The following is a 12,342-nucleotide window of genomic DNA, read 5'->3' as shown; positions in this document are numbered from 1 at the left end:
TTTTTTTTTTAACTCCTATTTTATCATTGGCCCGAACTGAACCAGAAGTTAGTCCATTGCAATCGGTGTTATCTAATGCATGTAAATAAAACAAATATGCAGTCATTTCTGTATATGCAGCTAATGTTGGCTTGTGCTACTGTAAATGCTATGTTTTCACAGCATCTCTGAGTGTAGCCGTGGTAGCTCAGGGATGTAGTATTCTATATTTTTTAAGTTTATAGAAATGTCTGCATACATACAGCTTAGGATATTTCTGCTATTAGCTTAAGGACATGTGTTATTTTTTTTTGCTAGTCCTGTATTGCTGAGCTCTGTATTATACTGAAGAAGACCATCCTCACAGTTTGTATCTGGAACCTGCCTTTGCTTGTGTTTTGCTCTACTTTTGTGACATTAACTTGCTTAGAATCCCACATTATGCAGCTTGGGATTGAAATGTTCAAACGTATTTTTTGGAGGGTACAGAATGCTAGCTGTTCATAGCATTACAAGACTTGAAACATTTTAACATCAGGTCAGCTGCACCTCATGCTGCACATCTGCATAGTTAGCACACGTTTGTCTAAGTTTTATGGCTATGGCTGTACTGTCACGGTGTGGGCTATGTAGCTGTCCTGAGCTGGAGGAGAGCTGACCTGGTTTGGATTAGTCACCAGGCACTAGGGGATCCAGCAGATAACGGTGGAGGTAAATGGCTGTTACGGGCTCACGGATCGTGAGAGAGAGAGAGGTATTACTGTCTGCTGCAGTGCTGACACTCATTTCAGGATGGTTGTCACACACAGACTAGGGAAGTACACTTACATTTGCTTGGGTGAGTGGGTGGATGTGATTTTACATTGTAGTGGTCATCATGGGTAGGTGGAATTATACATGCTACAGAAGGCATAGCACGCCATCACTTTGAACGTATGTGTCAGGCACCAAGGTGTAGGTTTGGACCAGAATAAACAAAAAGAAAAGTCCTTAATGGCTGTGCATGACAGTTCTGAGTGGATAGGTTATTGTTTTAGACTTGGTGGGAGAACAAATGAGTACAGTCATAACATCAGTGAGGCCAGATGGTTGGGATGCAAGATGATGCAAGCATACATGGAAAAAAGTGCAGCTGCGATTGTGCAGCGGTTAGCATTGTTGCCTCACAGCAAGAGGTTCTCCCGTTTGATTCTCGGCTAGAGCGCCTTCTGTGTGGAGTCTGAATGTCCTCCCCGTGGTCGAGTGACCTTAAAGACATGCAGGTAGGTGCGAGTGTGATTTGGCGTGCCTTCATTGAAGGTTGGGCATTGGGTTGGCAACTCAGCACCGTAAAAATCCACTGGCAATCATGAGTGGACCGGAGTTCCGCTGTGGCAACCCCTAACCGGGAAAAGCCAAAAGTCAAACTGGAAAACAACTTGCATTAGGATTTTCAAATAGTAGCAGATGTAAATGTTTTATATAGCTGTCCTTCAGAGTAGCAGTTTATCTTAAAAGTGATAATTAGGAGGAGCATGTTTATGAGGTGTGAGTAGGCAAATGGGGAAGGAGGGGTTACATTTGTACAAATCTGGAGTCTGTTAACTTTTGAAATTCTGTGACCCAAATTAATGAGCAGTGTGAGTTCATCATCTGAGCAGCATAACCTAGAAGAGTGTACAGAACACCATAAATATGAGTTTTATTTGTCTTTGCCATCTTTTGTTATGGTTGGGGCATGGGTAGTCCACTGCAGCTTAGCTCCCCTAAGCCTAAATCACCTCAGTCTTGGGGATCTATGAATTGGTGCAGAACCTGGCTGCGTAACCTCTCGGGGGGGGGGGGCGCGCCACTGGTGTCTCTCTTGCAGGCAACAGTAATGGTTCCCCGGTCAGCAGGCCTACAAGCTTCCACTGCTTCTACAAGAGGTAGGTCACTCGCTTGGTCATAGCTCTGTACTCTGCATGCTGGTGTCACTATTTGTATGCTGTGTGGAAAGTGATTTGTGGCCTATGGTAGCATACCTGCTCCAGTCCCTAAGATGGGTACACTTGCCAAGCCATCCTGCACACCGAGCCTAGTGACTGTTCCTCCCTGCACTGCTCATTAAGGTTATGTTGAACCATCTGCCCTCCGCCAGTCTTTCACTTACATTCTCCTCCATGATAAACCCAGCAGGCATGTCTGCTTTCCCCTCCCCATGCCAAACCTAGCAAGTGTCTATGCTACTAATCGAACTCTGGTCACAGTCGAGGCTTTATTCCTCTACACAAACACAGGTAACTATTACTTTGATTTTTGTTTTAACATTGATGTTGTACATAGAACATTAAAGAAAATTAACTGAGGTTTTCATAAACAACTGTTGAAAACTTGTATTTTAGCATTTCTAACAAATGCAATTATCATTCTTAACAGAGTTCCAGAGATCTTGAAATGAAAATTAAAACAGAAGAAAGACTGAACTTGTTTACATTAGATCCTGACACACAGGTGAGTTGAGCAATTACAAGTTATGTTTCTATAACAGTGATTTATGTTGAAGACATTGTAGTGGTGATTCTTTTACATTTATTTTCATTATGGAGCTACTAATAAAGAATGCCTTGAGTACTAGAATTACTGTTCTCCACTGGTAAAATTGAAAACACAAATTGCTTTCTGTATTCTGAGTACTTTCCCCTCACCTGTACATACAGAAATGTATCCTGCATTTCATTCTTGGGTGCTATTATTATTATTATTATTATTATTATTATTATTATTATTATTATTATTATTATTATTATTAATGATTTTTTAAACAATTTTTAAAAAATTTCACTTAAATCATAGGCAAACATACATTAACAGAAAAGAAAACAAATCATGTACTTTTTTCCCTTTAATATACATACATTACATATCTTTTCTTACAATTATTACCAATTCACGCTTATATAATTTGCTCAGTTTCTGCCTTCCCTTAAATCTCACTTCTCCTAAACATTATTCTGCCTGTATTGTTCCCATAGTTTCCATTTATTTCTGTGTATTTTTTTCCTTCCCTTTTGTAAAGTTCCCAGTAGGTTTAGACTTTGATTTCCATCTTATAGTAATTATCTTTTTTAGAAGTCAACTGAATTAAACTCAATGCCTGACATCTAGGCAATTCAGATCCTGTGTCCCAGCTCAAAAAATCATTTCCTTAGTTACAGCCATTTGCTCATCTAATAATAATGACTGAGTGCTCTGTAGGGAATTTTTAAAATCTGCCAATTCATTGCATTCCCAGAATGTATGTTCCGAGTTACCTATTTTTTTCCCCATCATACCTCCAACATTTGCCATCTGCTAGAGATAAAATTTGTTGGCTATTTGGGGTATAAAAATATCTATGTAAACACTTCCAATCAAAAATCCTAAACCTTCTGGACTTTGTTGCATACTTGGGAGCCATACATATATCCTTCCTTTGCTTCCTTGGAAAGTATTTTTCCAGTGTCTCTTCTCAATCTTGTCTAACCACCACTGGTTCTTATAGTTATTGTGCAGGATTTTACATGCCCTACTAATTATTCCTTTCTTAATATCAGCTTCTATTCTAGATTCAACTAAAAACTCTGCCACAGTAGGTCTTCCACTTAGGATTCTCCTATCCCTTTCTCTTTGACTATAATCTAATATCAGTACCTGGTAGAGAAGGCAGTCCGGACATCATCTTAGCCTCATCCCACTCTATTACCTTTCCTTTTGTAGTTGTTTGCTCCCAATACCTTGGTTCTTGTACTGGTTTTCACCAGTAAATTCCAGCCCCATTTTGCATATTTTCTGTACGTCTACTTCTAGTCATTCCTGTTGGCAAAATCTCACTTCTGCGTTGTTAAAATACTTTCTGCTATTTTTGAATATAATAATCTGTATGGTTATTATCCTCCTTAAGGATTTGCATCCAAAATCCCCCCCTCCGCTTCATCATCCTCCATTTCCACTTTGACTTGTAATCTTCTGCTTGTGTTGCATATAAGAGCTTTAACTGTGTAGCTCTAAAATACCTCTTCAAATCAGGTACTGCTAAACCACCGTGATGTCCTTCCATATCACTGTTGCAGTATTCTTCACTAAAGGTATCCCCCGTTTTTAATTTCTCCACGTCTTTTGGGTTTCTAATACCATGATGAGAATGGACACCATTCCTTAGTCAAAGTACGATTAAAGTTCATGAAGTTAGTATTGTTTCACTCTTTGATGTTAGACAAAAGTGCTCTTCGTAGCACCTGCAATGTGCCCAGTAATGACTCCTCCTGCAATTCGTACGGTATTACAGAAATTGGTAACATATCTAAATACGATTGTAAATTCATTTTTATAAGACCAGTTGCTCCTACTACTACTGGAACTGTCTGGGTATCTTTCTTCCATGTGGCTCTCGTTTCTGCCTGCAGATCAACGTATTTTATGACTTTGTGTCTCTCTGTATGCAAGACACTGTAATCACTGGGTGTGGCGATTTCAATGATCAATGCTACTTTTGTCTTCTTTTCCTGGACAACTATATCCGGTTTTCTAGCATCTATCTTTTGAACTGTTGGTATTCGGTGATCCCATGTGATATAAACTTCATCATTTTCTATTATTCTTTGTGGCTCATGTTTCCAATGTTTTTCAGCCACTTTGATACCATAATGTTTGCACAATCTCCAGTGTAGCAGTCTCGCCACATTATTATGCCTTTCAGTGTACAGTCCCTCTGCCATTAGTGCGTCGCAGCCAGCAACAAAGTGTATGACTGTTTCTAATTCGGTTTTGCAAAACCTACTTATATCTGTTTCTCCCACATATTCAATGGACTTTGTAAACCAGCGTGTACATAATCCACTGTATTGGGCTGCCAATATTAACCTTTCATTTCTTGATGTGAATTCACATCTCCTTAACCATTCCTGCATTCGTTTTTGATCAACATGAGGCTGTTCCAGAAGTTTACTGTACTTGCAACTATATTTGTTTTTTCCACATTTCTTGCCATCTCATCTGGTCCTTCACCTTATATTCTTTCTTTTGTTTTTTAGCACATTAAGTTTCTGCCTGATTTTTATCCACTTCTGCTTTGATTTCCATTCCTGCTTGATGTCGATATGCTTCTGCTAAATTAAGCAGAGATGTTATCTTAGATTTATTCTCCTCATGTTTCAAAACTTTCACTACATTTGGATCTTGTGAGGTCAGTAAATATATGTGAAGTCCCATGACTGCAGATCTGTACATGTAATCAATTTCAAGGAGGCCCATACCTCCTTCAGAACGGGGAATATATAATCTTGGTATACACTGATTTTTATAAATCATTTGGTGAGCATGAAGCATCCTTCTTGTTTTAATATCCAATCTATCCAACACTTTTTGGGGCCAATCAATCACTCCAAAACTATAAGTTAGGACAGGAAGAGCAAATTGATTTATGGCTTGGATCTGCCAAGGGTAGCCCAATGTTCGACCAGTTTAGCAAAGCCTTAGGATTTTATACATGAAGTATGTCACAAGTATGCCCCCCACTCACAGCGTAGGACATAAAGGTGACATACAAACTTCCGTACTGCAGATCTTCTTTTCAGCCAGTCTGAATGCCATCTTCAATTGTCGGTCTGAACGCTTCTTCATTTGTGCTGTTTACTAAGCCATTTTCAGATAAGTGCCCCATTGGGGTTTTCTTCTTATCTTATCTTATTTTTTCTTTTGGGTTGTGAGTTTACATGTCATCCAGAAAGGGAAACTGCCAGTATGGGAGACGGATTCCTCATAAGGACTATCACAAGCAGTGTCTTTTTTGCTTGAGTGCTTCCCACAACCATACGTTGCGCTCAGTTTGGCAAGCATTTGTCCCTAAAACCCTTCATAGTCATGTCTCCTTCTTGTCTGTCTACCTAGACTGCCAACATCTTAAGTTGTTGGTGCAAGTTTGATGGCAGAATTGTTCCGTCCCAAGGGTCAGCCATTTGCCAAGAAAACCTGGGTCAGATTTGGCTGCTCTACCACCTCCCCCAGACATCTGTCTCAAGCCTGGTGAGAGCCCAGAGGATTGTCTGGTTATTCCATCAGATTCCTCGGCTGCGACCCTGTTGGAGGCCGGCATGGATCTGGCTTCTTGCACAGCCTTGGAGGCTCTGCAGACATCCTTTGCAGATGTTAAGGGAGAACCTCGGCTGATCATATCTGAGGGACCGAGAGACATTCCACAGATTCTTGTTCCGAAAGAGATTCTCACTGCGTTGATTAAATGTCAGCAAGGGTCCAAACCTTCTAAGGTCTTTAGGGCTGACTTACCTTTAAAGAAGCAGAAAACTAAACTTATTTCCCTTGCTCCCAAGGATCCCCAGCATGAATGGCAAGATTTTACACAGGGGTTGTTTAATGCACTCATGGCTTTGAAGCCTCCTCGGTGAGTTTCTGTTCCTTTATCCTTTGATCATCTGTTTCACTTGAGGCGTAAGGCGCAGGACTCTTCTGATGTAGACTTGGACTTTGAGGAAGTGTCCTTGGCTTTACTCCTCTTCGATTCATTCTCTGTTGGTCTATGGTTCTGAGGAAGAGGATTCCATTAGTCCAGGTTTTCCATTTGAAGAACTTTCTTTTGGGGTTGCTGTCTCTCATATGATAGAATTCTTTAAATGGAACTATACTCAGGTTTCTGACATCCAGAAGAGGTATTATGAACTTCTCCAGATTGAATCCCCCAAGCCCTCTGCTGTCCCTGCAGTCCTAGCTGACTTATTAGACACATTTTCAGCAGCTTTTCAGGCTCCTGATTCCCGGCCTTCAGTCACTAAAAAGTTGACAAGTTTTATAAGGTGCCTGATGACTGTAGGATTCTCTACAAATGTCCTCCTGCTGACCCCTTCTGTTGTGCCTGACTCTTCTGACAAACCTTCCAAGCTCTTGCCTCGTACAAAATTGCTTCCTTCTGACAAGGACAGTAGGGTCATGGAAAAGCTGGGCAAGAAGGTGTATACTGCTGCTACCCTGGCCTTTTGGGCTAACAGACCCATATGACCAGGTATGTCATAGCTCTTCTTTCTCAGGCTATCTCTGACCTTCCTGATTCTGAGGGGAAGGTTTCAGCCCCTCTTTGTTGGGTTCATCTTCTCAAGTGGGTCACCATTCTATTAAATGTAGTTATGATGCAGCTGATGCTTCTAATAGAGCTGCTGTCTTTGGTTCTGTGTTGAGGCGTTCTTCTTCTTCGCTTCACCTCCAGCCTTTTCTTGATGATATTAAGGCTAAATTGAATACTGCTCCCTTTAATAAAAAAAATCTTGTTGGTTCTGCTGCTGAGCTGTTTAAGTCTCTGCAAGAAAAAGGCAAGGTCTTGCAAGAACTGAAGTATATTGTTGTTTCCCCTGTTGCTAAATTTCAGATGAATTATCCTTCTAAAGCTGCCTTTGTGTGGAGACAGTCTCACCCTCCTCCAAAGGTAAAAAGGGTTCTAGACTACTCAGAATCCTCCTTTTCCAAGACAAGCCAATTTCTGTCTGACTATCTGCTTCCCTTATCCTAAGCCAGGTTCCTTTGTCTCTTCCTCTCTCCCTGTCTCTTCCCAACTAGTTAAGGACCACTCAGGATTCTTGGGGTCTGTCCATCATCCGTCAGGGATAATTCATGGTGTATAAATCCATTCCTCCTTTTCTGGGCATTCCCTAACCTAGTCAGGAACAGCTGCCCTTTTTTTCCTGGATGTACTTCAAGGCCTTTTGTCTTAAGCACCATCCAAGTAGTTTCTGCTCCTCAGAAGGGGAAGGGGTTTTACTTCAGAATGTTTTTGGTTCCCAGGAAAGAAGGCACCTGGAAGCTTATTCTGGACCTACCCAGCCCAGCACCTTTCTGAAGATCTTTTTCTTTTGGGTTTGTTTCCTCCTCTTAACTTCACACTCCTATTCATCCCCACTTCAAGAAATACTTGAGTTTCTCTGTTTATTCCTTGCTTTTTCAGTTCTCTGCTTTGCCATTTGGCCTTTCTACTGCTGCAAGGGTTTTTGCCAAATGCATTGCTCTTGTGATTGCCTTTTGCAATATGAGCGGGATACAAATCTTTTGTTACCTGGATGACCTGCTTATTCAGGCTTTCTCCCCAGAGACCTTGCTTCAGTATCTTCACTATGATATTTCTAGAAATCCTTCCTGACTACTTTGCAGGATCATGTTTTTCTCTGTTACAAGCTCTAGACCATTCTTATGCTGGCTTCCTTGCCACCATCCAAGGCTCTTGCTCTTATTGCCTTTTTCAATCCTTCTTCCTTGGGTCTCATTTATGGCCAGAGTTTCTGTGGGTTCTGGGATTCATGGCTTACACCATTCCAATGCTTGTCTAGCCACACTTCATATGAGGATGCTACAGTGGTTCCTAAAGCCAGTATGGCTACAACACTGTCATCCTTTAGACTTTCTAGTCCCTTTTTCTTCCATGCTTCAAACTAGAGCTTCAGTGGTAGATTCATCAGCTGTCTCTCAGCCCAGGGCTTCCTTTTCAGCCTCCAGTCTCCTCTCAGGAACTTTTTTTGGATGCCTCAGCTACTGGGTCTGGTGCTTCTTTTGGCCCTCTCAAGTTGCAGGGTCTCTGGCCTTTTCATCAGAAGTCAGACCACGTCAAAATCAAGGAGACAAAAGCTCCCCTTCTGGGCCTTCAAGTCTTTCTTGCTCTGTTTCTTCCAGGGCCTCTCAAAATCTTTACTGACAATACCAGAGTGATGTGGTATATCAACAAGCAAGGAGGGACATGGTCCTACCTCCTGTGCAGACTAGCTCTTTGAGTTTGGGATCTAGCTGTCCAATATCAGGTGACACTTCAGGATGTTTAAATTCCTTCAGAGCAGAACATTATGTCAGACTCTCTGAGCAGGTCCATAAGAGAGGTGCGTTTTTGGAAATTGTCTAGCAGTGGGATACTCCTCGGGTAGACCTTTTTGCCTCCCCTCTGAACAGACAACTTCCTCTTTTTTCACCAGAGTGCCACGTCCTCTGGCCTGGAAGGTGGACACCCTGCTGTTTTCCTAGAAGGTGATGTTTCTCTATGCCTTCTCACCCCTTCCTCTGAAATTGAAGGTTCTGCTCAAGATAGAGCGAGTCTCCCACAAAATCTTCTTGGTGACTCCCTTTTGGCCCAGACAGCACTGGGTTCCTCCTCTTCTGAATTTAGCCAAGGGCAATCATCACAAGTTACCTAACAGGGTGGATCTGCTCACACAAGACAAAAGGTCTGTCATCCATCCTCACTTGTCCACTCTTCACCTGACACTGTGGGTGATAGGGTTTTGATCCCTTTTAGGCACCTTTTTTCTGAGTATGTGCTTTGGATTCTGCAAGAGGCCAGGAGACTCACTACCAGGAAATCCTATATGTCCACATGGAAAAGATTTTGTGTCTGGTTTCTTGCTTGTAACCAGGATCCTCTTTCTGTGGAGATTCCTCTGTTTTTATGTTAATTGTGTGAATTGCTACATGCTGGATTGGCATATTCTTCAGTTAAAGCTAACTTTTCAGCTATTTGTCTACATTTTACTCCTCCCCGCTTTCACCTCTAGGTTTGAGGTCAAACAATTTCTTAAAGGCGTCCTTCATATTAGGCCTCCCAGGAAACCTATTCCTGGGACCTTTAATTTTGTTCTTGGAAAATTAACTCGAGCTCCTTCTGAACTTACTGCTTCACATTCCCTTCAACGTTATACATGGAAGAATGTTGTTCTTCTGGTCCTTCAGCTAAGACGTTGTCTGAGCTTCGGGCCCTTATGGCTCTTCCTTCATTTTTTTTTTGTTTTTCAGAGAGAGAAGTTATCTCTTCATACTAATCCTTCTTTCATCCCCAAGGTAGTTAATGACTTGTCTCTTAATTTGCCCACATTTTTTTCTTCTATGCAGTTCTTCACACCTTGAATTTGAATAGATAGCTGAAGTATTATTTGGATAAGACTAAGGCCATTCAGAAGTCTGAGAAACTTTTTTTCTTTTCATCCTAGATGTCTAGGTTTGGCTGTTTCTAAGCAGACCATTTCTTCATGGATCTCTAAGGCCATTTCCTTTTGTTACTCCTTTCATGGGAAAATCCGTTCTGCTTCTGTAAAGGCTCTTTCTACCAGGGCTGTGGCTTCTTCTGGTGCTTTTTTCAAAGTCTTGGATACCAGTTCCATTCTGGAGGCTGTTACGTGGTCCTCTGTCTGTACCTTTACTAACCATTACAAGTTAGATACTGTTTCCATAGCAAGAGCTGGCTTTGCCAGTGCTATCCTACATGGTTTTCTGGAGGGTTCTTCTGGGCATTCCTCCTCCCAAGTTTCCTCCTTGAGCTTTTGTACTTTCCCTTTAATGAAGAATACTGCAACAGTGAAGTTGTGTAAAATCTTACCATAACACTAGAAGTCCTTCTCTTCACTGTTGCAGTGATTTCTCCTTCCTCCCTCCCTCCCCCTTTTTCTTCTTTTTCCCTTCTTTTAATTTCCTTCTGGATGCACATGTTTCTCCTCCTCTCCTTGGACTGTGTTCCTCCTGGGGCTATTCATTTCTGAGGTATGTATCACCTTTTTGCCCTATGCTGTAAGCAAGGAGCAGATGTGTGAAGTGTATAAAATCCTAAGGCTTTCTTATACTGGCGGGACGTTGGGCTACCCTTGGCAGTTGATCCCTTTAGTGAAGAATATTGCAACATTGAAGAGAAGGATATCTACTGCTATGGTAAGATAATACACAACTTTACTTTCTATTCGAAGGATTAACTTATCCCACTTAACTCTTGCCCTCTTCTTCTTCTAGATAAATACTTTCACCTCTTTATTATTGTCCACATCTCCTGTAGTTGATAAAAATATGCTTAATCTGTATATTAAACTAAAGCGACTAAAAAAATTTTCACTGCTTGAATCTTACTATCCATATCCATAAACAAGAGTTTCCAGTTTCTCAGTTTTTGTATTTTATTTAGTTTAGTCTCTTCCCACATATCCGTAGCTGCCATAACTGATTCCTTTTTAATCCAGACTCCTAAGTACTTCATCATATCATGTCCCCATAAATATGGGTATTGCTGAACCAATTTGTATGTGTCGGTGGGTACATAGGTTATGGCTGTAACCTCTGTTTTATCTTCATTCATTTTGTATGGGAAAAAGACTTGAACCTGTCTAAAAATGTTTCACAATACTGAGATGTCCTTTCCTGGATTTATCAAGTACATAATATTACCATCTGCAAATAAAGCTAACTTTTCTTGATTGCCATACAAATTATATCCCTGAATTTCTGAGTCCCCTAATGTGAAGTTTTTCTATCTCGCCATTCATTCTTACTGATGGGTTCGGAGCCGATCCCTGGACTCCGAGTCAGCCAATTGCAAAGCTCGAGGTCTTCAAATAGCTTGAGGCCAAGTCCCTATCCCATGATGCACCTAGAGTTACCTTAGATCTAGTTTGCCGCTGCCATAGATCAGAGGTTCTGCATTAGCTCGAGCCAGTAAAACTGTTTTCTTCTTACTTATTACTTACATCTAGATAGTTAGATAGTTTAAATAGTTTAGATAGTTTATAAAGCTCTTTTCTAGTTGGTCTCTTGTTTTAGGCCTAGTTTAAAACCTTTTGCTAACTAATAGTATGTGTTTAGTCAGTGACCTTTTGTCACATTTTTTGGCTAATTAGTTAGAGTGTATATTTTTTGCTGTGTGGTGTGTTTAACTTAGAAAAGGCTTGATTCTATTTTTACTGTTACAATTTTTTAGTTAACAGTAATTTTGTCTGACTTAAAAATATTTAGACAGTGTGTTTTTATCTTAGCAGCTATTTCCTTTTTTTTTTTTTTTTGCATAATCTACTCATTTTGTGTGTTTTCAGACAGTTGGTGGTGACAGTAAAGACTTTTTTCCTGTCACTTTAATTTACACTTGCATGTGTGTGTGTGTGTGTGTGTGTGTGTGTGTGTGTGTGTGTGTGTGTGAGAGAGACTTAGCCTGAGTTTATTAAGACTTTTGGTAGATAATTACTGTTAGGATTTTTTTGTGATGACAGTAATTTTTCTCTCAGACTTTCAATGGCTGACCAAGACAAGCACCCCAAGTCTGGTTTCAAAAAGTGCCCAAAGTGTGGCCAAAAGATGTCGGTAACAGACAGCCATGTAAATTGTGTGTACTGTCTAGGAGCCCTGCATTTGCAGGATAGCTGGATTATATGTCATTCCTTCTCCTTATGGGTTCTACAGGAATGGAAAAGAAAACTTATTGACAGAGGGTTGTTGAAACCATTGTTTCAAGAAGCTTTGAGCGACCAAGATGGATCCAGCAAGTCCTCAAAGTCTTCTAAGACTTCAGACTCTAAGAAATCTTCGACTTCGGCTCCACTGCCATTGGACTCGACAGTCTTTTCCTTTCAGATC

At 40.8% G+C, this 12,342-nt stretch overlaps 1 protein-coding gene across 10 annotated transcripts in view; it reads left to right on the top strand.

The window, feature by feature from the left end:
• DOCK9 (dedicator of cytokinesis 9) overlaps positions 1 to 12,342 on the top strand; it is a 2,508,686-nt gene that overhangs the window by 1,551,012 nt on the left and 945,332 nt on the right. For all 10 annotated transcript variants that reach the window (XM_044071294.1, XM_044071300.1, XM_044071298.1 and 7 more), the window contains exon 10: positions 2,377 to 2,451. In XM_044071294.1, the coding sequence (XP_043927229.1) occupies positions 2,377 to 2,451 (75 nt within the window). The remainder of the gene's footprint in view (positions 1 to 2,376; positions 2,452 to 12,342) is intronic.

This window comes from Protopterus annectens, chromosome 5.part0 (assembly GCF_019279795.1).
Source record: "Protopterus annectens isolate FY-2018-M chromosome 5.part0, PAN1.0, whole genome shotgun sequence".
NCBI lineage: Eukaryota > Metazoa > Chordata > Ceratodontiformes > Protopteridae > Protopterus > Protopterus annectens.
The sequence above is the reverse complement of the archived record's forward strand: the minus strand, read 5'-3'. Positions and strand labels throughout refer to the sequence as shown.